At 42.5% G+C, this 27,241-nt stretch overlaps 1 protein-coding gene across 1 annotated transcript; it reads right to left on the reverse strand.

Annotated features, from left to right (window-relative positions):
- Nucleotides 1–1,717: 1,717 nt before the first annotated feature.
- Nucleotides 1,718–26,834, reverse strand: zdhhc5a (zDHHC palmitoyltransferase 5a). Its single transcript, XM_074685766.1, has 12 exons — nucleotides 26,402–26,834; nucleotides 17,986–19,786; nucleotides 13,202–13,323; nucleotides 11,197–11,354; nucleotides 9,750–9,922; nucleotides 9,435–9,537; nucleotides 9,114–9,205; nucleotides 8,640–8,766; nucleotides 7,775–7,883; nucleotides 7,565–7,674; nucleotides 4,356–5,482; nucleotides 1,718–3,110 (listed from the first exon to the last, which is right to left on the reverse strand). The coding sequence occupies exons 2-12, from the start codon at nucleotides 18,147–18,149 to the stop codon at nucleotides 2,882–2,884; spliced, it is 2,514 nt and encodes an 837-aa protein (XP_074541867.1). The 5' UTR covers nucleotides 18,150–19,786; nucleotides 26,402–26,834; the 3' UTR covers nucleotides 1,718–2,881.
- Between the last annotated feature and the right edge of the window lie 407 nt (nucleotides 26,835–27,241).

A 27,241-nucleotide genomic window follows, 5' to 3' on the forward strand; every position in this document is an offset into this window, starting at 1 on the left:
CAGAGAAGACGACTTATTTATAAGACAGTTCAGTTCAACTGTTGAGAGCTTCGACCAATCAGAAGGGCTCCTTTCATCCCGACTCTGACGACACAATCTCTTCGAGTCAACATTAAAAACTCTTCATTTATCAATAGCTATATTTCCATACAAAGTCATATAAAACAATTTCAAATTAAATAGGTGACATAAAAAACACTTGAATTCTCAAGGCATTCGCTCAAGGAGTTCTTTTTCTAGAAAAATCGGCCTCATGAAGGAGCGCATCAACGACAGAAGGCCAAAACATGATTTCCTTGTTCACTTTAGTTTCCTCACATCCTGTTTGTTCAAACAGACACACAGCAGAACACAGCGGCCTACAGTGGCTCGTAGTAATAGTAGTGCATGCTGCAGCCACTTAAAAAAGAAATCCACATTTAAAACCACATCATCCTGTACAAACATGGAATCATATTCACATCCAGGAGTTTATCAACGAATGAATGAAAGAAAAACAGGGAATCTGCATTTTGTCGTCTTTTTTTTTTCACTGGTACATTTTTCATCCCGCAGTCAAAAAGGCAAAAAGTCACATCACGCGGAAACATCAATCGATCCTTTAGTTCATGGGTGACGTTTCCTTCTACCGCCCGTTCGATTGTCACGAGTCCAGAGTGGATCCTGCTCACTGCCTGATTGGCGACCTCCTGCTGGGCTGGGTTGTGCATTTCCACGAGAAGGAAGGGTGCCAAGGAGTCGACGGGTTACACAGGCTGTGCCCAGCCTCTTTACCGACTCCATCACACAACACCAGAGGAACACAAACTACCAACACAACCTCACCTGCTCTGCTTGCTCCAGGATGTTATTAGACTAACTGAAAGCTGGGACCACAAACTAGAAAAAGTTGATTCTTGAAGACTGGGTTTTGTTTTTACACATTTTGGTGCTCAGGTTGAATAAGCTTCAGTAGATTGCTTCAACAGACAGCAGAAAGACAGGCTGCCATGTCTGCAAGACTGGGACAAACATGCCCAGACAGAAGATGTTTCTAAAAATTTTTTAAATATGTTTGAGACAACAGAAAGTATCCCGACCTCAGAGGATGTCTGGGGCCAAAAATAAGCTGTTTGTTTGTTTTTTTTAAACCAGGAACAGCTCTCACAAATTTCTCCTCAAGACTCCGCTGACAAATCTGTAATTTTACTTCAGAAAACAGGAGCTCCTCATCACTCAGGCCTTTCACCAATTATTTTTTAAGATATCTTTCAGAATATGGACTTTAATTCCACCTGATGACCTATAACACAAAACAACAGATGCTTCTGCTTAAAAAGGGATTTAGCCTTAATAAAAGGTTTATCTTTGCAGGAATGTGTTCAGAAATCATGACAAAGGAAGAGAAGTTGCTGCTCTACCCCAGCCTTGACAGTCAAGTGTTGGTGTTTTATTTTCACAGGGTGCTACTTGAGCTCCGCTGCTGGTGTATTTGACCTTCAGGGACTGTTGTAACTCAACAGCTCGGTCTCTTATCTCATGTCTCTAGGTCAGGGGTCACCAACCTTTTTGATACTGAGAGCTACCTCACAGCAAATGAGTGGCATGAAAGGCTACTTGTCTGATAAACTCTGATACAACTTCCAGAACATTGAAAGTTGTTGTTTCAGTTGAATATTTTCTCCACATCCTTTAACAGTTTTGTGTTGGAATTTGAAAGGTAAGTTTTGACACTAAGTTTTTCATCTTTGCTGTAAACACACATCTGTTCCAAACATTGGTTGTCAGCCTCATGAACAATTAATAATTGATATAAGTATCAGGCGGCCCCTCCCCTGGACAGTTACATGTCAATCATTTGACATCTAAAGCTGTGTCTGTTAGTTTTTTGATGGAAATAAAAACCCTGAATGATTGTTTGACCACCACACGCACAAACAAAAACAAAACAAAACAAAACAGAGAGAAAAACACACATATGGATGTGGGCAGTGGTAGACCAGCAACTCCTGAGTTATGACAGAAACTAGTGGTAATCATGGAGTCTGGTAACTCTGAGGAAAAACCGTTTGGGTTCTTCCTTTAAGAGCGTTCTATGATGCTGTCAGACCCCCTGGGATAACAAACCCAGGCCGTCAGTGTCAAAATGAAGATCATCCTGAGCTGATGTTTGATTCACTGATTTATTAAGCCTCATGGCTGCTGTCAGCTGGAACAATCTACCAGAGCAACTCCAAAACAGTTTTGTTCTTATCAAGTTTGAGATTTAAATTAAACAGGAATCCCATTTTTGTTTTGCTCTGTCTGACCACAGTTCACTCGTCATCTGTGGGAAGCCCTCGACTTTAAACAGGTTTCACTTTGATCTTAATCTGGCCCCACTGTCACAGGGTTTGTGTTCTACACGTGAGCGTCAAATAACGAAATATCAACATCCACATTGTTTTAACTTAATGCAGCTTCAGTCCAAAAGTGCTGATATGAACCTTCAGAAACCAGACCTCCCTGTGGCCCCAGTGAAGGGTCGAGCTTCTCACCCTGGCAGTGATTATGCATTGCGCTGCTTTACTGTGTAAAGTAAGACCCAGACCTGCCTGTGCTACCTGCTGAGCTACAGAAGAGAAAACCCAAAGCCTCATTCTGGTTTGGTCCTAAAAAAGAAGTATGTTACAGCACAGAGCCAGCGAGTCCTGGCCACATCTCTCAGCAGAGTTACTCAGGACCTCTCAGTTCAGTTAAGCCCCACAGTCAATCAGCCAATGAGGAGTGAGATGTGAAAATGGGCCGAGGCATCCTCAGATGTCCAAGTGTTCGTTTTATAAAATCTCTCCCTGCATAGTAGAAGAGAAGGCTGCATCTCATGCTCCTCTCATTGGTCCGGGGGCCAGCAGCCGGCTGCCGCTCAGACAGAAATCTCATAGGTTGTACCTCCGACGCCTGTCACCTTCTTCACCCCGCCGCCCTGAGGCTTGTGTGCGGGACTCAGTGCCGAGCTGGGGTAGGCTAGTGGGGGCCGTCTGGACACGCCGACTGGGTGGGAGGGAGAGGAAGGGGCAGAGCAGGAGGAGGTGGGGGAGAAAGGCTGGCCGCCGTTGGGCCGACTCAGAGGGTTCATCTTGATCAGCTCATCCCTGATTTCAGAGAAAGACAAAGAGAAGAGCATAATGTTCAGGAAGAGGGATAAAAGTCAACGAGACCTACCAGACAATCAGAGAATGACTCAGTGTTTGTGCTTAGACTTTCTCTTTCCACATACTGTGATCTCAAAATGTGGCAGACAACCAGAAACTGTCTGATGGAGAGGAAATCAAAATCTAAACTAACTGCACAAGAATCAGCTCCTTCTCTCAGCACTTGCTTTGTGATACTCTTCAGAAAGGATGGAAATAACAGATGAACATGACAGCCTCTGAGGAAAGCAAAACATCTAGAGCTCTGCTTACAGACTGCTTTGATATTAGACTGTACAAAAAGAGCTGAGAGAGTTTCATCTTGCTAGCTGCTAAAATCTGAGGTCAAACACTTTCATGTTTTTAACACACAAGTTCCATCAGAAGACACAGAGACATGTTGATGTGGTTAATGAGGCCATGCAGTTGTGAGTTATCTGTAAAAAAACACACACAATGAGCTGGATGGAAGGAAACAGAGATCGTGACCAGGACAGAAACTCACGTGACGGATTAACAATCTGATCGTCATCATGCAGAAGTTTGCACTGACCTGGTGACACATGTTGTGGAGAATCACATACATTTCATGCACTTGAGCCCGATTATACCGACCAGTGACAGAGTCTGAGGTAAAGTTTCCCCATCTTTAGATTTAAAATCACTTCAGTTTAAGATCAGAACGCTGACCTGAGGGCGTGGCCTATTTTACAGAGAGGGGGACAGGAGATGTTTGTCTGGACACTTAAAGTCTCTTCTACACCTCTTCACCTGTTGCTGGATTGGTTGAAAATTCAGTTTGATCAGCTTTTTAAAAAATGTCATGACTGCTTCTTAACGCCTCGGCTAAAACCACGAGGTGCGGCCATACAGACGGCGTCAAAAGGTGGACCCCTGCTGGCCACTGGATCAAATAATTGAAGACCAGGTGTCACTTGTGTAGTCCTAGAAGTCTCCGGCAGAAGGACAAAACGAGCATGCAGATCACACATTTCTACCACAGTGAGGAACGAATGGAAGACGAGCAAAGGGAAGAGAAGGAGAAACTCACAGGAAATCTGGCAGGAGTAGGAGGAGGAGAGAAAGGAAGAGGAGCAGGAGGAGCGGTCAGTCAGGTAGTCAGGTTTTTCAGGCGGGCAGGTGGTTTTTGTTTTCAGGGTTAGCAGCAAACCAATCGTCCTGACAAAAGGCGAAACTCATACTTACTTCGGCGCTTGTATTCCTCCTCCTCCTCCCATCCCTCCACCTCCTCCTACCCCTGCTGCATTGGCTCCGGCTGACGCGGAGGCCTTTCGGACCAGCCTGTACTGCATTTCTGCGGCAGCAGCACTGGAGTAAGACAGCGACTTGCCCAGAGGTGGAGGGTGAGGGGAGCGAGGAGGATGGGTGGTGGAGGTGGACGAGGAGCCCAGAGGGGTGTCTGTGGAGCGGGTGCGGTATGGGTAAGCGTGGTGGGGCGGGGCATGAGGGGCTGCAAAGCGCGGAGGACGGGAGGTAGAGGAAGAGGAGGAGGAGGAGTGATGATGATGGTGGGAGTGGTGGTGGTGATGATGGTGGTGATGATGATGATGTGGGGGAGGCGGTGCAGAGGAAGGGGGAGCAGGAGTCTGAGTGGCTGGTGGAGGATGAGAACCGGGGTGGGGCTCGCCCAGCAGCCGCTCCCTCTCTGGAGGAGGAGGCGGGGAGGAGGAGGTTGAGGAGGAGCGAGGGAGGAAGGGGTGTTGGTGTTGGTGTGAGGAGCGATGGTGGTGATGGGGCGACTGAGAGGACTGGGAGTGCGTCTCAGCTCCTCTCTGCTGCGACGATATGAAGGGGGAGGTGTAGCCGCCTGCTGCAGGTGTGCAGGGTCTCCCAGAGGAACCCTCAGGGGCTGCTGAACTTGCCACCACCCCTTTGGCCAAGTCCTCCCCACCTGCCAGTAAGCTGTCGTAGGACAGGCTCCCGTTGCGTGACGGGTGATGGTGTGGGGGCGTCTGATTAGCTAAGCTCTTGAAGCTGGTGGAGGTGGTTGTTGCCTCGGAGACGTGTGCTGCACCTGCTGAGGTGTGCGTCGAGCTGGAAGACCGCGAGCCCACCCCTGAAAGGACTGTGGGGTCGGAGAAGGAGGGATACGAGCGTCCACCGAGGGTGTAGCCCGGAATGCCCCCTCCACCTCCCTCCCTCACTCCCTCTCTCCTCTCCCCAGCTCCACCCCCTCCCACTCGGTCCGATGAAGTGTCCCTTCGGTCCAGGCTGGGCTGGGAGCGAAAACCAGGCTGCTGACTGGCCTGGAGGAGGGAGGAAGTGGAAGAGGAGGAATCTCTGGCACTGCCAATGCTTTCCCCTCGACTTAACTGAAGGAGGAGGGAGGGAGGGAGGGAGTAGGGGAGGTGAAGAGAGGAGGACAGAGGGAGGGAAAAGAAACAAGAAGCTAAGCACATAAGAGGGAAGAGCAACATGGGAGCTAAACCCAGCAGCATTAGAGCTCCCTCTAGTGGTGACATCCTAACACAACAATTTAACCCTGAATTGAATCCTCTTCATCAACCATAATCCACATTTTTCAATTCAGAGTCTCAGATCAAAAAACAAGATTTTTATTGATGAACCTACATCAGAAATGAGTTTTTTATTCAAATAGATTAATTTTATCCCATGATATTTGTAGGCCAATCAATGAATGAATAGTTGATGATCATATTCTGGGTGAATCTATCCTCTTTTGGCAGCAGTATCTCTGTCATTGTTCAGGGAGGAATTCAGGAGAAACAGTTTGACAGGGTGGGATTTCATAAAGTCTCTGAATAAGCCCTCACTGCTTTGGCTCTGTATGTTTTTCTATACCCCCACGACTTATGTTATAGATCTGTCATTTTCTGACTCTTTCAGAAGACACAAGACGTCAGGGGGGCTGTGAGTTGAGCTGCTGCTGGATTGGTTCTTGGTGCTGTGCTTAGTTCAAGGTTTGGGCACTTTCAGTATTTATCACAAATACCTAAAGCTGGTTATTCTTCTCTTATTTCTCTTTCAAAGTAAAATCATTGTTCTCTGACACTCTTTGGTAAGGCCTCAGGCTTCAGCTCATGACTGAATAATGGAAACTACAGATGATCAGAATCGTCTGAAGCTTCCGAAGTAAGGTGAAACTTTTCACACACAAACAGGAAAGGGTTGGCTAAAAATTGGAGCATGTCAAGAACTCTTACACAAGTTAGTAAAATATGTGTCTTACAACCGCTGATACAGAAGTTTGAAGTTCTACACCTTCTATTAGGATCTGTAGAGTTAGTTTACTGCTGCATCTCTGCAAAATGCTGCAGATATGAACCATGCCCCTTTAATTTTTCTTGCGACTTCTTATCAAGATTAAATCTCAGCTTCTGTCTGAGGCATCAGGGAGAGTTTTGTCCCCCAAAGAGCTGTGCAAGTAAAAAACACGCACGAAACATCAAATGCAGAACAACAGGTACTGATAAGACATAACTGAGGGGGAGGTTTTACAAATGATGGTACAAGTTCAGATTCAGAGAACAAACATGGACAGATATGTGTTGGAAAGAAATCTACAGGAGACACATTTCTAACCAGGAAGGAGAAAACAAACGGAAAAGTAAAAAAAACAGCAACCGAAAAATTAAAAAAAAAAGAAAATCAATCAATGACGGATAATCAAACAGAAAGCAAACGTAAGGCACAGAGTTTTGGAGTGACGGGTGAGAGGAGGCAAACTGGAAGTGGGTGTTAACACTGAGTAGAACCAGCTTCACTGGACTAAGTTAGAGAGGACAACAGGGGTCAAATACAACTGATCCAATCTCTGAGGAACCTGAAGGTCAGGGACCAGATTTTAAAATCAGAGCTGGGTGTATGGGAGGCACTTTCATTACCTTTTGGTAATAAAATGCAAAGAGAGGTATTCTACATTTATACTCTACCACATAGATGGCTTTTGAAGACATTAGCTGCTGCTTTGCCACACAAAACATACTTGTTTCAACGCCAGGTGAACCATGCAGCCGCCTCACTCCCCATTGGGTCAAAATAATCCATTTGAAGTAAACGGTGATGGAATACATAGTCAATAAACCCCTTGGAGTGCTGGACTGATTTAAAAAAAAACACTCTTTGCATATGAATATTTTGGTCCTTTTTCCTCACTCTGCACCATCTGACAGATCCCAGATCAGCACAAACTAATTCTGACAGTATTTAACCCACATCCAGAAAGAAACAAGAGTTTTGATAAGAGAGGGAAAATGAGCTGACAGAGTCATCACTTACTGATACTGATCAACAGAAAACCACTGAGAAACCAAACCAAGATGGCCAGGAAATCAAAAGAAAACAAACAAAACAAAAAAACAAACACACATGAGTTTTGATTTTTGTGCCTTTTTAACCTCGATCATCACCAAGCTGTGTGCTGTGTGTGTTACCTGGTTAGCGTAAGCATGTGTGAGCGCTGTGTGGTTCTTGCCGGGGCTGTAGGTGGGCCTGTATTTGTACATGGTGGGGGTGGGAGGGGCTTTGTTCAGTAGACTGCACTCTGCAGGAGGATGAGAAGACGACAAGTTTGAAACAATCTTTGTGTGCACATTTGTGAAAGTCAAAGAGCTGGAGAGGAAAATCAGAGAGAGAGATCTTACCCTCTGTGTTCCCTCGGGTGATTCCTGGGTAGCGGAGCTCTGGTTTTGGAGGTGGAGGGGGCTCTGCGTCACATGACTGGCTCTCCATCATCTCCAGACTGGACTTGGACTGGAAACAAAACAGAAACAGGAAAGAGTCAGAGTTATGGAGTCTAAAAATTACATTTAGTTAGCCACACAAAAAAGATCTGGATATATTTAAGTAGATAAAAATGACAGAAAACTTTGGACTGATTTAACTCAATAATTATCTTAAAGCTTCCATAAAGAGATTGACAACAGCCGGTCAGTCTGAAAGTTAAAACCTGCAGTGAGAATAAAAGTTTATTCATGTTTTCCCCTCAAAGCTGTGGAGACTCACAACTAAACTCAGTAACATGACATCAGTTGCATAAAATACAACTATGACACTTTCCTTCCCTCTGTTTTAGGATTTGTGAATCATCAACATTACGAAGAATGATTCACAAAGTACAAAAATAACATACAGTAACTGCTTAAGTACTCTGGAAATGAAACGGGAAAATAATCATTTCATTGTTGTCTGCACTCTGTCTTGTTTTTGCTGTATTTTTTGCTTTGAGTCATTACCGACAGTCTGTACCGGGAGATTGGGTTTTATTTACTGATGTGACCTTACAGGATTTCTGGCTTTTGAATTTCAAACAGCCAGTTCACCACCTGCTACCATCTGGTCCTGCCTATATGCAAACTCACCTGGCTCCGATTTGCATGAGAAGCACAGCACACTTACATAACACCTGACCACCAACATGTTGGAGTTTTTCTAAAACTCATGGGAAATCAAAGACGAGGATGATAACAGTGCTGTTTGTGAGACACTGGAGTGAGTTTGTCCTCTTACCCGGTGTAGATCTCCCTGGATGCCATTGTCCAGGATCTTTGCAGCCAGCTGGGCTTCTGTCAGCTGTGGCCGCAGAAAAGGAGGCTGTACACACACACTCTGCACACACTTCTTTCTGCCCAGATACCTGCAGAGAGCGCAGGGACAGTGTGTTAGCTCATCAGTAAGACACCCATCAGAGGACATAGAAGGTTGAAGAGTTTTTGTTTTGAGACACTTTTCTTCACTCTAGCTACGCTGTGCTTCTGATGACAAGTTAATGAAAGCAAGAAGAAAGTTATGGCAGCAAAAGCTGCGCGAAAAGATTAAAACAACGGCATTAGAGAGTTCACATTTTCTCTGCTCATCCTAAGAGCAAACAGACACCACTCGCAGTCATTAAGTGAAGGGTGCAAGCAGAACAAGATCATTCACTTGTTCATTAAAGCTTACCAACCAAAGAGAGGAGCGGTTAAATGTGTAAAAAAAAGTCACCTGGGTGCCTGTGAGCTGCAGAGGACGTGAGAGACATTCTTCCAACATCCATTGGTGAAAGGGTTGACGCCTCCTCTGAACTTTCCTGTGACCTGGAGACACACAGAGAGACATTGAGTTGTTAAATGAAACATGTAAGGTCTGCAAACTTTTGTTCACATAATACAGAATATCTAAAAACTGAATGGACCTTTATTGTTTAAAACACCATCAAATTAATCTCATAAAAAGACAGCTTCAAATAATTCACTGCTGAAGTCATGACCAAATTTATACTGAATATTTTTAATCCTGTAAATAAAGTAGTTTCCAGTTTCCTACCTGTTCATTGGTTGTCCGTCCCCTGGCCACCAGTACAATGTGGAAACCAGTCAGACCAGCAACGGGTATGAAGAACAGACCTGCAACACACATTACAGCCAGCCTGGGAGCACAGGGGTTAAGGACTCTTCAAACACAGATTCAAGACCCATAAAGGCCTCTGGGTCTACGTGAGTGTGGTTTCAGGGTACTGAGGTTTCTGCATTACATGCTTCCAGCAAGTTTTCAATGAATGAAAGAAAGACATGATAAAATGTGCATCATAAACATGTACTCCTAAATAACCCTACTTGACAACACGTGCCAGAAAGATACGTGACGATGGCGTGCAGGCGGTCAATGCTCTGACGATGGTAGAGGATGAAGAGCAGGCCGAAGCCAAACACGGCCATGATGTGGGCCGTCAGAGAAAGGAGGAAGAGGAAGAAGTAACGGTAATTCCTCCTGCCGATGCAGTTGTTCACCCACGGACAGTGATGGTCAAAGTCCTGCAGAATGAAAGTCAAAAGACAAATGAACTACGTGAGTTTATTCTTGCTTTTAGTCCCTGTGTCAAATGAGAGCTGTTTAGCAAACAAAGCAAACAAAGCAGACTGTTTTCATAAACAAAATAAATAACACTACCAGTTTTCTATTCTAGTTGTCTGAGATATAATTGCCAATCACTGTAACTTCAATTTTTTGTTGAGAGTAAGATTTGGAAAAAAAAATAAACATAACAATTTGATGTTAAAATGAAATTTATTTCATTTCTATTGGAAAAATGATACTACTACCATATACAGAAGTGGAAAAAAACCCAATCATTCAGTTTCACATTTTAACTGCTGTCAGCATAAGACACAAGGCATAAAGAAGGCTATACTTTAGTATGGAGAATTTTTATTTCGGCGCTTAAAGCTGGTTAAAAGCTGTGTGGCTCGAATCCTAACATTATACAGACTTGAAAAATCTAGCCGTTGAAGGCTGAAATATGGGGTAGTAGAGGTACCCAGAAAAAAGAGGGAGCTGAATTTATGTTCAAGAGTGGTGTCCACTGGCCAAAAACAGCTGAGTTAGACAAACTTGGTTCCACATCACAGGCTCTCTAATACACAGGATGTAATAAATGTAAAAGGCTGCGACATTTGTCTCATTAATGTTAAAGGTGTGCCACTGAGAAGGAGAGGCAAATGAAGACAGGATTGTCAACAGAAATACTGCTGCAGAAGTCCTGTTCACCTTTTTCAACATGAACTTCAATTGAAATGCTCACTTTAACGAGAATTACAACAAACAAGCAGGAGAGAGTTTTAATTGGACTGGTACCAGCTATATTTAGCAGGATTCATTTCCACTGATCAATTAACATTAACCCACAGCTCTCACTGAGTGCAACTGCTGTCTCGGGAACAGAAGCCTTCCAGAGTCACTTTGTGCATATTACAGAGATATCCTGCAGAGGTATAATGACTCTAAAGTGCTGCTGCTGGTTTCATCTTAGCGGAGTGTTCATTTAAAGGATGAAGACAGGGTGTACATTGTCCGCACAAACGCTAATACAAAACCAGATCAGAAACAGCACTGCTTTCTTTCTGCTAAGTCCATCAGGAGAGCTGAATTTCATGAGTCATACGGCTGACAGAGCTTTACCTGGCATGTTCACACTAGACTGACGTTAGATTTATGTCAGAGTATCTTTTACAGCAGCACCTTGGGCTAAAGGAAAGAAGATAAATAATGCCCTTCATCGTTGTCTGTAAATATAAGAGTGAGAGCTCACCTCCACACAGTTGTCACAGACAGAGCAGTGGGAGCACCGCGGCGGTCTGTAGAAGCGACAGGTTGAACACCACTTCATCCTGACCTGGATCCCTCTGATCTCCACCGTCTTATAGAGCGGAGCACGGAAATCGTCCTCCTTGTCCTCGTCCTCCTCGGCTGCAGAGACAGACACAGAGGGCAGAGCACAAATGAAATTCATCATTTAAGTCTTCAGCATCAGAACTCAAATAGCTCCCTGAGCTCAAAGACATCAGCAAACAGGGCTCCATTCTTCATTCCTTTTTTAATGTAAGAAATGGTAAACAAGACTAACAAAGCAGATCCAGTAAACCTGAGTTGGTTTAGAAAACTTCATTTATGATAGGTAAAAAAAAGTTTTGGATTTGCTCGTACAGACTCCTACGTTATAAGTACATGACAAGTCCTTGTTTTTCAATCGACAGGCTCTGGTTGTTTTAAACTGCCTGACAACATTACAGAACAATCACCATGGAGACCTCTTTCTAGGGAAAGAAACATTTTATTGCAAAAAAAAAAACAGCTGTAGCAATCCTTTCTTTACAGCCACCAGACTCCAAGGACAAAAGCAGTGTGTCACTGCACTGAGAAGGTTGGCATGGGACAAAAAGCAGGACTCACGCCCCACGCAAAGCAGTATAAATACTCAAAGACACTTAATTTAAATCCAACAAACTGACAAACCTCTGTTTCAGCAGAACTTATAGTGCTGTAGTCTTTCATACAAGCAGTAATGTATGGTTTTAAATATTAAAACTGCGAGCCTTCAGTTGACAAAAGATTTTGAAAAAAGACTGAACGTCCTCAACATACTTGTGTTTTATGATTTGTCTCAGCTGTCACAGTACCCCTTGGACCATTTACATAAACAAATAGAATAATTAAAGTATTTTCTATTCTATTTTATTCTATTTGGAGTGTTAGCTGCTAGAGGTGTCCCAGTCCGATATTGATATCGGATATCGGTCCAATATCAGCAAAAAAACAAATATCCACAGCAGCAGACCTTACAAAGCATTCAGGCATCAATACTTATGATCCAGAGCAACCTACAGAACAAGGGAGCTCAGAGACCTAACATATAGTATTGTATCGGAATGCATCTAAAATCTCTGATATAAGCAGTTTCTGTTACCCACTGGTTAATAATAAATGGGTCAGTTTTTCCTCATACCTACTGTTGCTGACTACTGTTCTTTGTTTGAATAATATCACTAAATCAAGCCTTTTCTAGCATGACAGACATACTACAAAACAAGTAATAAAAGTATGTATGTTTAATGCTGATATCATATTAGATTAATGTCGGTATCGGCCAATACTCAATGCTGCAGTATCGGTATCGTGTCGGAAGTGAAAATGTAATATCGGGACATCCCTATTGGCTGCCTTAACCCTACAGTGCTCTACTACAATGATGTAAACACGCACAGACAATGAATGCTGTTTTAGAATACAATAGAAAATACTTTATTTATCCCAAGGGGAAATTCAGGAGTCACAGCAGCAATCAAGAAAACAAAAGTAAGAAATTGAAAAGTGTAAAAAGGTCCCTAACAAAATAGATGAATTGTTTAATAGTTAAAAATGGTCAAAAACACTTTGTTTTGTAGCGTGCTATGTTTTGTCAGTATGTTGATCCTTACAATGAGATCACATTTTATGTAGGAGGTGTCTGGCTATCTTGAGCCAAATGTCACACAACCACATAAAAAGAAAATGGATGTTCCCTGAAAGGAGAAGTGGTGACAGGTGGTGCAAGCTTTACAAATGTTATCCACGCTCAAAGAGACAGAAAGACTGAGACAGAGTGAGAAGTGACAGGAGATGCGTGTTGTGTCTGTCACCCCTGTGTGATGATACCGCAGGCAAAAAAACAAACCAAACCAAAACCAACTTGAAACTTTGCATTTTGTCCGAAGCAATGTTAACACTAGACCAGCATCCCACACATGCGGCAGATTTAAAAAAAGTCAGTAACTCACCTCTCGGGAAGATGCCGGGGTCCATAAATGTGGCCATACAGAAGTTAGCCAAAACGAAGAGGAAGATGACTCCATTGTAGATCGGCACAGCTACTGAGAATCGCTCAGAGAGCCACGGACAACTGAGAGAGAAACAGGAAGATAAAAACAATTCACCCACAGGTAAAATACAACCTGGACCTGTCACTGTTTTGTGCCTTTAAAACAGAGGTTTCAGATTAAGTATTAGTCATGTTGTGTTCTATGTTGGGTTTTAGACAAACAATTTCACTATTGACCACTACTGATCAGTGTAAGACTCATTTATCAAAACGGTGATAAAAATGATCTTTATGATGAGCTCATAGCTCTATGTACTCTTTAATCTTAAATCCCTATCTCTGTCTCTGCCATGTGCTCTAATGCTCTAATTAATGACTTTTTGTCTTTCTTTTGTCAACAGAGGCAAAAATAGTCTTAGTAATAAATCATCCCTGCAATGGCTGACACTGTGTGATACCAGACTACGGCTTTATTGTATTTGGTTATATCATTACCAGATAAAAAAGTAATAAAGATTAACCATATTACTGCTTCCACGTTGGTTTCTTTGTTGTGTGTAAAGGGAGTGTGCGTGTGTGTGGCTGTGTGTGTGACGCTGCATCGACGCAGGGAGAAAACAAACAGTGAGAGACTGGATGATGGGCTTTTGTCAGGGTGACAGATGTTGGCCTATTTTCTCCTCGCTAATCTGAAGCACAGAGCTGACTGCCCACCACGCTGACCACAAACACACACACACACACACACACACACACACACACACACACACACACACACACACACACACACACACACACACACACACATACGGATTACATTTTCTCACATATGCACCCACAATTACACAAACACACACCGTTTGGTGCACACACAGACACACACAGACACACACCTGTCAATATGACTTTCTCACATTAAACCTCATACATGTTTCCCTTCCCACAGACGTCACTTCACATGCTCCGGCTCTCACCAACAATTTTTCCTTTCTACACAAAGACACACTGAGACACACATCCAGCACAAGGTGACGAGGTGTCAGCAAGATTAGAGATGACAGGCTATAACACCATTGACTTAGCATTCTGTCAGACACTCTCAGAGGCTGAAGGCCGTGACAGTCTGTTTATAAGTAAAGACAAACTGGGTTCATATTTCTGTTTCTGTTCTTCTTTTTTTGTGATTTTCTGCATCCAAACTCCACTTAAATCCACTTTACTTCCTGATTTTGACAGGCGACACAGGAATAAACCCTACGGAGGACAGACACAGCATGGTTGAATTCTGATATATATCTGCTGTAACCTGGTTAACTGATCTTTTTGGAGGCTTTTTTTTGTGTACTGGCACTGCAACCTGCCTGGTTTATATCCAGCTGAGGACATTTATGAGACAAAATGCATCCAAATGACCTAATATCTGTTTCTATCCTTGGCCTAGGAAATAAAACATCTCAATATCAAGTTGTAATAAAATTTACTTAAGAAAGATGACTGTATACTAAAAGCCTAAGTAGGAACAAGTGAAACTGGCTGTAGCTACTTACTTCAGCTGTTTGAAATGGGCAGAAGTTGTACTTCGTAATTTGTTCTGTTCTTTTCAAATAAACCATATAAATTCATACAAAAGAAAGCTGAACATTTTTAACTTCTGGTATTTCTAACGAGGGATGCACCAATACTGATCAGTGGTATTTGTTATCAGTATATCGGTCCCTCTCAAGGCTTGATCAGAATCAGTGGGAAGAGATACATGGTGCCGATCCAGGCAAACAGCTCTATGCCTTTTTCTTTTTTTTTTATTTTACCAGTATTCTTTGCTCCTTGATTTGAAATGTTGCCTCTGATGCACTTGGGTATAAACATTTACATTTAAATTGAATTTCTGTACATTCTGAAGCTTTGTTTTGCTGATAAACATTCAAATATTTTATAGTTTAAATAATATTAACTTCAGTAATTCCAAAACAATTATCAGTCTTATCCCACAGTAGGGCATGCAGGTTATTATTTAACACTGGTGTCAGATCAGTATCGGTCCATACCAAAGCCCAGGTATCAGTATTGGAACCAGAGAAGTTTTCTAACTTATTTTCTGATAAAAAGAGATCAACTCATCTCAGTGAGAAATGTGACAGGAGCCATCAAGCTCTATTTACACACACACACACACAAACACACACACACAACCCCTGAAACCTAACATTTTCAGGGTGAGCTGCTAGTGTGAGCAAACATTTCCAGCAAACTTTACACAGACTAATACACAGAAGTCAGGGGGAGCTGATAGGAAAACCCAGCAGGTGGTGTTCAAGAAAACTCCTCGCCAGTAAGTAGCAGGGATGACAATGCGTACTTTGTATTGTGCAACAAGTGTGAACCCAACCCAGACATTGCAATAGGATGTCAGGGAGAGCAGAAACTCTCTCTACTTTAGGAGCGGGCTAATACTTTACTTTCTGGTAAAGCTCACAGTAAAAGCTGGTTTGGGCCAAACAAAATCAAATCTTAGTCTCCCATTCAAGTCACTGACCAGAGATCTTTCTAGGAGTCTCTGAGCTCCCTTGTTCTGTAGGTTGCTCTGGATCATAAGTATTGATGCCTGAATGCTTTGTAAGGTCTGCTGCTGTGGACCTGCCACTGTCTGCTATGACTAATGTAGTCTTATCTTTCTCTCTTTCTGCAAGATCTTCATTGATGATGGTAGAGTTTGACCGCTGAGCAAAGCCTTCTCTAGCACATGCCATTTCTGGGCTCAAGGTCTGGACTCTGTGGTGGCCAATCCATGTGTGAAAATGATGTCTCATGCTCCCTGAACCACTCTTTCACAATCTGAGCCTGATGAATCCTGGTATTGTCATCTTGGAATATGTCCATGCCATCAGGAAAGAAAAATACTCCATTGATGGACTAACCTGGTCATTCAGTATATTCAGGTAGTCAGCTGACCTCATTCTTTGAGCACAGACTGTTGCTGAACCCAGACCTGACCAATTTACCATTGCGGTACCATTAGTACCGCAACCTGATCCGACCCGTTGAAACACGACCTGCAGCCCGACCCTTAACCTTATTTAAAGCAATCATTTTGGGTCATATTGTCTGAAAATTGAACGGTGTATCGCCATAATTCAAATGCCAGCGAGTAAACAACGCACCTGAATGAAGCAACTCTTCCAATAAAAGCCTGACTTCAGCTCCATCATCAACCCTCTGTGATCTTCTCACATACTGTAAAATCACTTGTTTTTTACGTTCAATGCTTTTAAACTTTTAATTTCTTAAAGGACCTTTATGTGGGTAGACTTACTTTCTGTCCAGACTTAAGCGACGCTCAGCAGGTACGAGCCGTGATCCTGTCACAACCATGGATGTATTATAAGAGCTGGATAGCGTGGCTCAGCCTTCCACCATGTTACAGCTTTACGGACGAGGTCCATGTTTTTTTACAGTCTAAATGATCACAGCCCTACAACCAGCTCACAACTTACATTTTTATTTTATTGTATTTATTATTATTTTATATTAATTTTAATGTGTCAAACTAAAACCCGTGACCCGACCCGCATGTTATTTTTCCACCCAGATCCGAACCCGGGGAAAAAAAAAGGGTTTAAAAACCACCCGCAAATCAGCTGTTTTTGCGGGTACCCGTCGGGTAGTGCAGGACTCTGCCACAGGCTTGGACAGTAGGCACTAGGCATGATGGGTGATCACTTCATCTGCTTCTCTTCTTACCCTAATGGCCCATTACTCTGGAACAGGGTCAATCTGGACTCATCAGACCACATCATCTTTATGCTCCCTCGCAAATTAAAGCCTTTTTTCTGGTTAGCCTCATTGATTGCTGACTGACAGAGGTCAGACTCTACCATTATCAATGAAGATCTTGGTGAAAAATTAACGCTACACTGGATGGAAATAAATCTTTTGACATTGCAGAAGCTTATTGAAACAATGTCACAGCACATGCGTGCCGTAATCAAAGCTAAAGGCAGTCCAACAGAACATTAGAGTGTGTTACCCTTTTTCTTTGGTGGTGACATTTTTTTTTTATCTGGGCAGTGTATTTTACTGTGTTGTCTTGTCTTATTTTGTGTTTGTGTTGTTTCCAGAATTCTGTTTTAGAGTCTCTTTAAATGCAGGGGTAAAATAGACGCCAGATGCAAATTAAGTTTTGCATTTTAAACAAAACCTGTGGTGATGACCTGTATGTCTGTTTGGTGGTGTGCTGAGCTTGTATCTGATTTTCACTTGATTCAACAGCTGCCTGTTGCTGATAAAAAAACAACCCTGATGAGGGCTTTAAGACTGAGCTCAAATGGTGAATAATTAGACGATCAGGCTGAGCAACAAGAGAGGGTGAGGTTGTTATGAATATCAGCTCCGTGGTCACAGGCAGAGTGCCAAAGGTAATCACAGCTGATGTCACTGGAAGCAGATTCCTTCCTCCAAGTCCAGTTCCTCCCTTTTCTCTTCAAACATAACCTGGTCCAGACTTTGTCCCCTTTTTTTGGTATGCATGGTGATCTAACCAGGTTAAGAGTTTCTGGTTCAGTTTTTAATGAGCAAGCTTTAACAGTCTGTTGTTTTACAGCTGAAACCTCCAGTCATCTTATCACCAATCAAATAAAGCAAACCTAGTTTTCGCAGTTTGATAAACCCCTAAACCCTAACCCTAACCCTTAGAAGACAGACATATTTTGGTTTATAATCAGGCCCACAGGAGTGTGAGAAACTTACGTGAAGCAGAAGAAGAGCGTAGTGGAGCCAACAAGGAAGAAAGTTGCCGCCGACACTGGGACGTAGCGAGAAGGCCGCAGGGGTCTGTTGGGTGGGACGACAGCGTGAGGGAGGGGTGAGGAGGATGGACCCCGTCCTCCACTCTTACTGCTGCCACCTGGCATCACTTCCTGTGTGTGGCAATGTGAGTGTCTGCTCTGCAACTGCTATTCCAAAGGGCACCTCATTCAGAGTTTGATGTTTCTGAACGTGCTTTGAGTGAGTCTGGGGCAGAACTGATGGCGCTGCAAAAAATAAAGATTCAAGGAAGTGGTTGATGATTGGTTCCTTCTTTATGTGGGAACCAGGAACACACTCCTGTGTATCACAGCACTGAGATGGGAGGAGAAGCCTGTTTTCTTAGGTTCTTAGGTCAATCCTGATCTTCTGTGGGTGTGCTTTTAAGATTAAGAGAAGCTTACAGGTCGCTCAGCAGTAGAGGCCTTGTTTTTTATGTCGGCCAGAAAAACAGGTGGGAAGGCGGGATAAACTATTAAGCCGCTGATGTAAAGAAGAAGAGGTGTCCGGACAATCTTTGAAAGAATTATGAGCAAATACAGACCAAGACAGCTAGTCTGATCAATAGAAAAGAAAAGCAAATATGAAAATAATCATGCTCATGGAGATTAAAAAAAACAAGTTCTGTGAATTAGATGAGGCCTAGTGAAAGAAAAGGAGGTTGACCTCTCAACAAAGAAAAGCTGTTCCAAGACCACTTTCACCAGACAATAATTTAAATCTCAAGTAATGGAGTTCTGATGAAGTCCTAACTAGACAGGCGGATGGACTAATGAACCTTTGCCTGATTTGAGCTCGCAGTGATTCATTTATTTCATGTTATTGGGAGTTCACTGAGGTACAAGTGTTGGCAGAGATAGACCTGTTCAAAACGGAGCTCCCAGAAAAAAGAGACAATCTGACTTTGCTTCCTATTTTTCAGATCTGGGTGTTGTGCAAGCTGCTTTGGAGAATAAAATCTGTTTCTAAAGTCACGAGAGACCAACAGTTGACATGAGAAAAAGTCCAGTAAATAAAAAAAATGATAAGCCCTCTCCCCTGCTTTCCGTCAGGGAGGGATGCGATCTGCTTTCGGTTTCAGTCCAGGACTCGTATTAGAAACAGGAGTCTGTAAGCGGGCCAGTGGAGCAGCCTGGTTTTCCTGTGTCGGGGCATCCCTAAACCCCGTCGGTGGCTGATTCAGACCAGCTCACCTGCCTGCCACTTCTGGGATGTGATTGGTTGACAAAAAGCAAGAGGAGATGGAGGGGCTCTTTCCAAAACATGTGAGGGGAAACCCAGGAGACCATCCATTAGTATCCATGTAAGTGGGTGTCTTGAGAAAGAGCTATGATTCCAGTGTTGCTCCTCGAGAGTAGAGAACGGTCATATCTGATACATCAGATAGTATTCTCAACACAGAGCGTCTTACTTCTCCTCCACTGCTCTTCTTTTTTCACTGTATTAGTGGACTGTTATGTAATTCTTGGCCTTCCAGCTATTTTCTCCAGGGCCTTCCCTTGGCTTCCTTCCCCAGCGGAGGGCAGTGAGGCTTGGATAACGCCCTCTCACAATTCCTTGGAGGATTCAGGCTCTCAAGAAAAAAAACAACCCTGACAAAAATGTGAAGTTCTGTGGCTTTTATGTCATGGGGACTACCAGAGCCAGAGGATAACTTTGGTTGAAGGAGTTTTCCTCATCCAGTGGTGATCAGAGGCCCACTTGTTTACAGGCACAGTTTGTTTGGCAAGACAAAATTCTGCACCTGAAATTGTCAAAAAAAAAAGAGTGGTTAGTGAACAAAGCACATGTTTCTGTAAATTCATTATCTTCAATTCATGAGGAAAACATTTTTTATGTATTGTACTGTCTACATCATGCTGTTTCTCCACACTCCCAAGCTGAAAGCGAAACTCTGAACAAACCCCAACAATCACCGGTGCTTGGTAACAATTAGAGGGGAAACTTGGACTTCCTTTGCTCTTGTTAACAGTGTTAGCACTTACAGCTCAAAGAGTGAAGGACAAGGTGTTTTCACTGCAGGAACTTTTCAGACAAATCAGACTTTACTGGAAGTCAGAAATTACTCCTAGAATTGCGTATAGAGGCAGTAAAGATACTGGGATATCAAACTTTGACACTTGTAATAATCAAGTAGCATCAATGTGTGTTTAAAAAAACATGACACTACTTTCATCTTCATACTGTGCCATAAATTGTCGATTATCTTCACACCATCCTGTGGCTTACTGGTCTACGTAGATTTCCCATACTGCACTTTGTGTTGATTTTTCAGGTGGTTGAAAAACAGTTGTGTAACTCGGCAGCAGAACAAGTCTGAAGCACTTCTGCATTTGATTGGTTTTCTTCATGTTTGCTTCTTTTCATGCTCAGAAAAAAACAGATGGTGTTCTCTCTAAAAGGTAAACTTTTGACAGCATTTGTTCTTCACTGAGTTGTGTTGTTGCAGTGTTTGGTGCCACCAAGTGTAACACTGACCATTTCCCCATCTTTTTGTGTTTCTATGTATGTAAGATCATTGAGCATTAAACAACAACTGAGACTTTTTCAGTATCAAGTACTGCTTGGGATGCAACTTCTCATGTTTAATGATCCTTTTCATATTACCATTTAAAAAGTAATGTACAGCTGATAGCTGCTACTGTCATTCTGCACTATTTTAGCTTTGGAACATTGTAAATTACAGTGTTATTTACAAGTTTGAATCTACACCTTGAGCAGCTGTTGTGATAACATACTGAGTCAGACACTTTAAAATATGAGCTGTGTAATCTGGGGTCTTGATAAAACGTGTTGGGGATGAATATCATCCAAATCCAGACACATAAAGAGGCAGGACACGCTTCTGTGTGTCATTGGAGAGCAAAGTCATTGATGCAATGAGAAACTGAAAATGAAGAAGATTACTCTGAGCAAATCAGAGCAGTTCATGAACACACAATGACCCACCAAAGGTACAGGGTGATTCTGTAGGAAACTAGGGATGGGTACCATTCACATTTGAAACAATACGCTAGCGATGCCTGGTACCTGGCAATCGGTATCGGTACTCAACGGTACTGATTTTCGGTACTTTTTTGTGTTTGTGTGGTAAAAATATCAATCTTTTTTGTGATGAAATGTATATTTTTTTCAATTTAGCATATTTATTCTTCAATATATAACCTTGTAATGCTGCGTTCATGTCCAGCATGGAAATCACCTGCTCTTCCACTCCCTCTATCTTTCCCAATTAAAAAAAAATACACACAGTGTCTTTCTACAGGGTGCAAGATAAATCCACAACATCAGGGTTAAATCCTGGCTACAGTTGGATGTGATAAATGATTTTTGGTCAAACACTCAACTCTCAACATAACAGAGAGTGCAAAGGGTCAAAATGTAATCTAGAGAGTTGATGAAAGCAGTGGTTAGAAATAACAACAAAAAACGTTGTCTGCAAAAAAGTTTTGGCTGACAGTTTCCAAAAAAAAATTTAAAGTTTTATTGATTTCACTGAGCCCTGTTCCACCTGTTCCTGAAAAAATACACTCTGAAGTTCCGCTTGAAGACAAGTCGATTTTTATCCTCACATTTAATTTTATCATTCAGGATGAACTGTAGAAGGAAAATAGATTTCCACCTTAGCCTGAGTCATGGGCAATGAATTGCAATGATTTGAATCATCAGTAAAAGTAACCAGAGTCAGTTTTCCTTCTGTCAGCCAAATTTCTGCACTATTGAGTTTTTTTCTGCAGTGTCGTATTTTGTAGCATTTGTAGCAGTATTTTAGCAGCATGCAAACTTTGTACAGAGCCTTCAGTGTTTATCATTCATGATATTTTAGCAAAAACAGAAAGCTGTGTGGACTTTCCTTCAGGCTAAGTTGGTGATTAAATGAGTAAAAACAAACAAACAAACAAAAAGGCTTCTCAGAGGCTCTTATTAGTCAGACTCAGTAGGTCAGGTGGGCCAGGTGCAGATGACCAACAGAAAGGACCAACTGAGATGCATTCATGTTTTATAAAGTCAAATCTCATTTGTTAATCATTTAAGTGAAAATAAAAACCTGATCAATCACTGTATTAACCTTTAACATTAACAGCTTTAACCGTCAACTCAACAAGATCCTCTGCCGTCTTATATCTCACTGTGTTTAATGTGTCATCAACAAGAACAGGAACAATTCCCAGTAAAGCTGCCACCTGCTTCTCTGCCTCCTGTCACAGACTCAGACAGGCAGAGACACAGAACCTGTACTCTGCTGTTTACTTTATGGACTCAATCCTCCAACCCTTCAATCAATACACAGGCGAGTGCACCTGGCATGATGGATGGCCTGCCTTCATACACTTTATCTATTACCTCCGCCCTGTTCATCGCCATTAACTGCTCTGCACCTCATGTCTTCTCTTTTGGCTTAACCTGCACTGATGCTCATGGGGATGTAAACCTTTACATTCTACAAAGTCAAAGCAAATGATAAAAAGCTCCTATGACGCAATTTTTATCTCCAGCTCATGTCCCTACACATGAGATGAATGTGTCCTCAGCGTGGATGAAGTGAAAGACTATCATCTGTCCTTAGTAGGGATGTTTGTTAATTAGAAAATCAATCAAGTTGTCAATTTAAAGTGATACTCTGGGATGGAACAAGTTGGGTCCTATCACAAGGTTTAGGGCAGAAATTACCCCTACAGCAGTGATTTTGTGCAGCAGAAGCCCAGGACACTGCACCGAACACCCCTCCCTGCTCCTCTACCGGTTTCCTCTGCACTCAGACTGGGCCATTTTTTACTTGACCAAAAACACAAATAAACGGACTCCCGCCGAAAAAATTTGATATCGGTCTGTATTCACGCTTAATTTAGAGAATTTTCAGCGCGTTACTTTCACACAAAAACACCGCTAAATAAGGCTCTAGTTCTCATCGTGTCTCTTCGTCCTGGCAGACTACCTGCGTTTGTTTATATCTGGCACGCCGTGCGTGCGGACTGATACACTAAGCGGCGAGTGCCTCGTAGCCAGCTGTGGCTCTGCAGCGGAGGTAGCGCCGTTTTACAACATGATGAGAACTAGAGCCTTATTTAGCGGTGTTTTTGTGTGAAAGTAACACTCTAAAAATTCTCTAAATAAAGCGTGAATGCAGACCGATATCAGACTTTTTCGGTGGGAGTCCGTTTATTTGTGTTTTTGGTCAAGTAAAAATTGGCCCCGTCTGAGTGCAGAGGAAACCGGCAGAGGAGCAGGGAGCGAGTGTTTGGTGCGTGCGCTCTGGGCTTCTGCTGCACAAAATCACTGCTGTAGGGGTAATTTCTGCCCTTAACCTTGTGATAGGACCCAACTTGTTCCATCCCGGAGTATCACTTTAAGGTAGTAAGAATGATCCTGGTTTCCTTTTCATCTCTATCCATGCCCACCGTGCACATCCTAAAACTAAAGCATTTTAAGGATCATGCAGTGCAGTTTGGTCCAGTCACAATGTAGTGTACTGATGACCTGTAGCTGATCTTCAGGGTCAAGACCATCACTGCCAGAGTCAAGATAACATAATGAACTGAAACAGATTCAGCAGAGCAGGAAAATCCTCATGCCTCTCTGGAAACATATTGACCTCCTGTAACACTCAGCAACCTGTTGTTGGAGTTATCATGACTTGGTTTAGAGCACATTTACACCAGGTAATCCTGGGTAATCCAAACCATTCCTGTAGATTGAGTGCTCTGTACCTTACACAGACACACTCACTTGGCCCTAGCACTTTGTGTGCAGCATGAACATGACATAATGTCACCACTTCTTTTAGCAATGGCGACAATGGGTTAATGGGGGTGCAATACAGAGGTCAAGCATTTACTTTCAATTGAAGCAGACTCTTTCACTTTAGGGTTAATCTGATCTCCAATTGGGAACGCACAACTATGCCATTCTGCACTATCAAGCAGGGGCGTGTCTGGATGTTTTTGTCTGGGGTGACTCAACCAGGGCATAGTCTTACGCAGGTGGGGGGTGTGAAGTAGGTGGGCCCCCACCTCAGTAAATTAAATTTAATGCTACAATTAGATACAACAATAACAACCACCACCACAACAACAACAATAATATGATCATAGCTGACTGTGAAAAAAACAATATTAATTGTGCCATTACAAATATCCTTACTATGCTTTTTACATCTATGTATGATCCTGAAACAAGAATAATAGCTGATCTTATTTTTAGTTGCTCATATTTTACTGGCTTTCCACTCCATTGATATCAACAAAGTTACTTAACCATAAATGATATAAGCTGTTCAAAGCTCAACCTACGGACCGCAAAGATAAATAAAAAATAGATAAATAAATTGAAAAAGGCTTTACAACTTGTTTCTTCAAACTGCACCAAGATCTGTGTGTTCAGAGGGTCACAGGGTGTGAAGGGTCTTCATCCGTATAAGGTTACAATATCAGTAAAAACAAAAATAAATATTAAAAATTTGATTTCCGAGGCAATTTTTTTACTCACATGACAAAATAATTAAATCACATGCTTAAAATATCCTTACAAAATTATATAGAGGAAATGAGAGAATGGTTTTTCATATTTTGAAATGCTTTAACTGATTTTTTTTATTGTTCTTTGAATTTCTTCAGGCACCAGAGGGAGAAGATAATTTTTTTAGTTTTTTCCCATTAAAACTTCTCCTACTGTCTTGTTTTCGCTGTTTATCAACTATAGTGTTTAAAGTGTATATTCCCTTGCCCTTTAATTTTTGGCATTGAAAAAACGTGCAGTATTATAGCATGAAACCTTGCTGATAAACGCTCGGCTTCCATACTTCTTCATGCAGAATCTGTACACCCAGATACTGTAAATGTTACAACCCCCACAGTCACAATGGCACCTTCTCACATCTAAAGGAGCTTACAGCAATGCCAGCACTTCCAGAGCCTGGGTGTGTATGGCTCGCTGCAGTCACGGCAGCAGTTGGCGCTTCTGTGCAGCAACATATCGACAGAAAGATGCTTTCTTTTGCTCATTAATGCCACCAACCTAATTTCCTGAGCATGTGCTTCCAATCTGGATCATAATGTGGCGTTACGAAAAAGAAAGATGGATGACAAAGCGTCCAAAACGCACGGATGAAATGCTTTGTAGATACTGTGAAGCCGTATAACATGCAAGCTCTAATTGATTCAGTCACACGGCCCAGCACCGCGAGGTTTGACAGTTCAGTGGACATGGTTCAGCCGGGCAAAGGTGTGCCTTTTCTCCCAGAGACGTGCAGAAAGACAAGCCCAACCCCGATCAAAACTCTCACGAATTGGTGTGCGACTATTTTACACGAATGTGAACGTTTCAGTTTTCTATCTGAACAAATCCCGCGTTCATGTGCAGAAAGTGTACATCTATAATGGTGCAGTGGCTTCTGGGGTTTGATCATCAGTAAAGGAAACAGCTGGTGTTCCGTCAGATTGTGCTACTCATGCAAAAAAGCTACCCTCGCTCGAATCGACAGCAGGATTTCTTTTTATTTACTACAAAGTGGAACTCCAAATACAGAATTACTTAGTATTACACCAGCAACCACTCCATTTAAATTCCTAGAGTATGTGGAGGGTGTTCTGACAAAGCATGTTCTGATAAAAATTCAGGGGAGGCGTACCTTGAGAGACTTGCGTCCCCTAACAACTGATGCACCCAGGACATAATCATCTCATACTACACCAGTGCTCACTCCATTTACACTGCATTGAAATGGGAAGGGTATTCGACATTTTCACAAACCGTAATCTATGAAATGAAGGGTAACGTACAAAGTTAACGGACGAATTAATTTATCGTCGCCTGTTTAGTGCCCGGTATTCTGCCTCCGCGCGTGCGCACATATTCGAAGAGCCGCTTAATAACACATCTTGATTGGTAGCATTATTTGATAGAACACCATTTCCAGGCAAATTGAGGAAACAGACTATGGCATAACGTAGTGTGCAAGATATCCAACCCACATTGGACAGGGAAGCCGGGGTGGGGACACACGGGGAGGGCGATAATGACTCCACAGACCTTGTACAAAAGATGAATTAGCGACAGTCGAAATTCTTATGTGGCGTTAATAGTGGCTACTGGTTTATATTAGTGCGCTGGGGATTTAAAATCCGTAAGAATAAAAGTAGGGTGGAGACTAGTAACGTCAATGACTCACAGCGCAAGAAACATAACGGGTAACACTGTGCAAATGAAGAGTATTAATTACACTTAAGCTTTAAGCCTGAGGAAAACTATTCGTAGCTGAAGTGTGTCTGTTAAGACTTATCTTGAACGCAGCAGTAGCAGTAATACGCCTCTAACTACACAGGGTGAAACCTGGCTAGCACCAGGCTACAATTCAGCTCACCTGTGGTTCTGAGTCCAGAAATGGTCAAATGTAAGTCCCAGTCTCTGTTGTTTTACTACCACTTGGGGTTACAAGCAGCACAGCCAAGTCGACACATCCCTTATTACCCAAACGGATCATTCAGCGGTGCGGGTTTAGCTTTGGTGGCTATCGTTAGCTCTTCCAGCGCCAGGCTAATTGAAAGATAACGTTGAAAGGTTGGCTAGTCACAGTTAGCTTCACCGTTAGCTGCTTGACTCTGTGTAATTCTTTGCAAGCTGCTCCGCAAATGCGCCAGGAATAAAGATGAAAAACCAATCCACATAATCCAACTCATGTGCTCTTCTCATATGTCCAAAATATTGGTCAGCGGTAGATTCCCAGAGGCCGACATATTTGTCACTACTACAAAACTCTAATGCCAGGGTCCAACAGCAGAATTGTCGCAATAAGAATAGCGCTGGTTCGACCACAGCGATGTCAGTCAAGACGCAAAGCGACGTCTATTGGTCTGCTAGAGGGGAACCCGCCCCTCAAAGAGTGAACGTCATGATTGCACTAAATCGTGATTAAATTTATTCCCTGTACATCGAATAGGTTTAATAATGTCCTAGTTGAATTCTATCAATCGTGTTTTGAAGGGCAGAGATAAATCATGGCGCATTTTGCTGGCCTTATCTTTATCTAGAAGGACTAGAGCTTCTCTCTCAAATTGATTAAATTGTCAGTTAATTATCTCTGCAGTTGTTTGATTTTCAAGTGTTGGCTTTGGTTTTATGCCTGCTTCTTATTTGCAAACATATTGTCTTCATACTGTTTAGGGGGATTGTTTATTTATTTAAAAAGTCCTGCAGAACAAGT

Source organism: Halichoeres trimaculatus, unplaced genomic scaffold (genome assembly GCF_033239565.1).
Source record: "Halichoeres trimaculatus isolate MK-OKI-2021-1 unplaced genomic scaffold, fHalTri1.1 fHalTri1_scaffold_2, whole genome shotgun sequence".
Classification (NCBI taxonomy): Eukaryota; Metazoa; Chordata; class Actinopteri; order Labriformes; family Labridae; genus Halichoeres; species Halichoeres trimaculatus.

Coding starts and splice junctions, on each gene's coding strand:
- zdhhc5a (XM_074685766.1), bottom strand. CDS start 18,149: ATGCCAGGTGGCAGCAGTAAGAGTGGAGGACGGGGTCCATCCTCCTCA. Junction 8,767..9,113: donor TGCAGCTCACAGGCACCCAG/GTGACTTTTTTT, acceptor CGCTCTCTGCAG/GTATCTGGGCAGAAAGAAGT. Junction 7,675..7,774: donor CACCCGAGGGAACACAGAGG/GTAAGATCTCTC, acceptor ATCCTCCTGCAG/AGTGCAGTCTACTGAACAAA.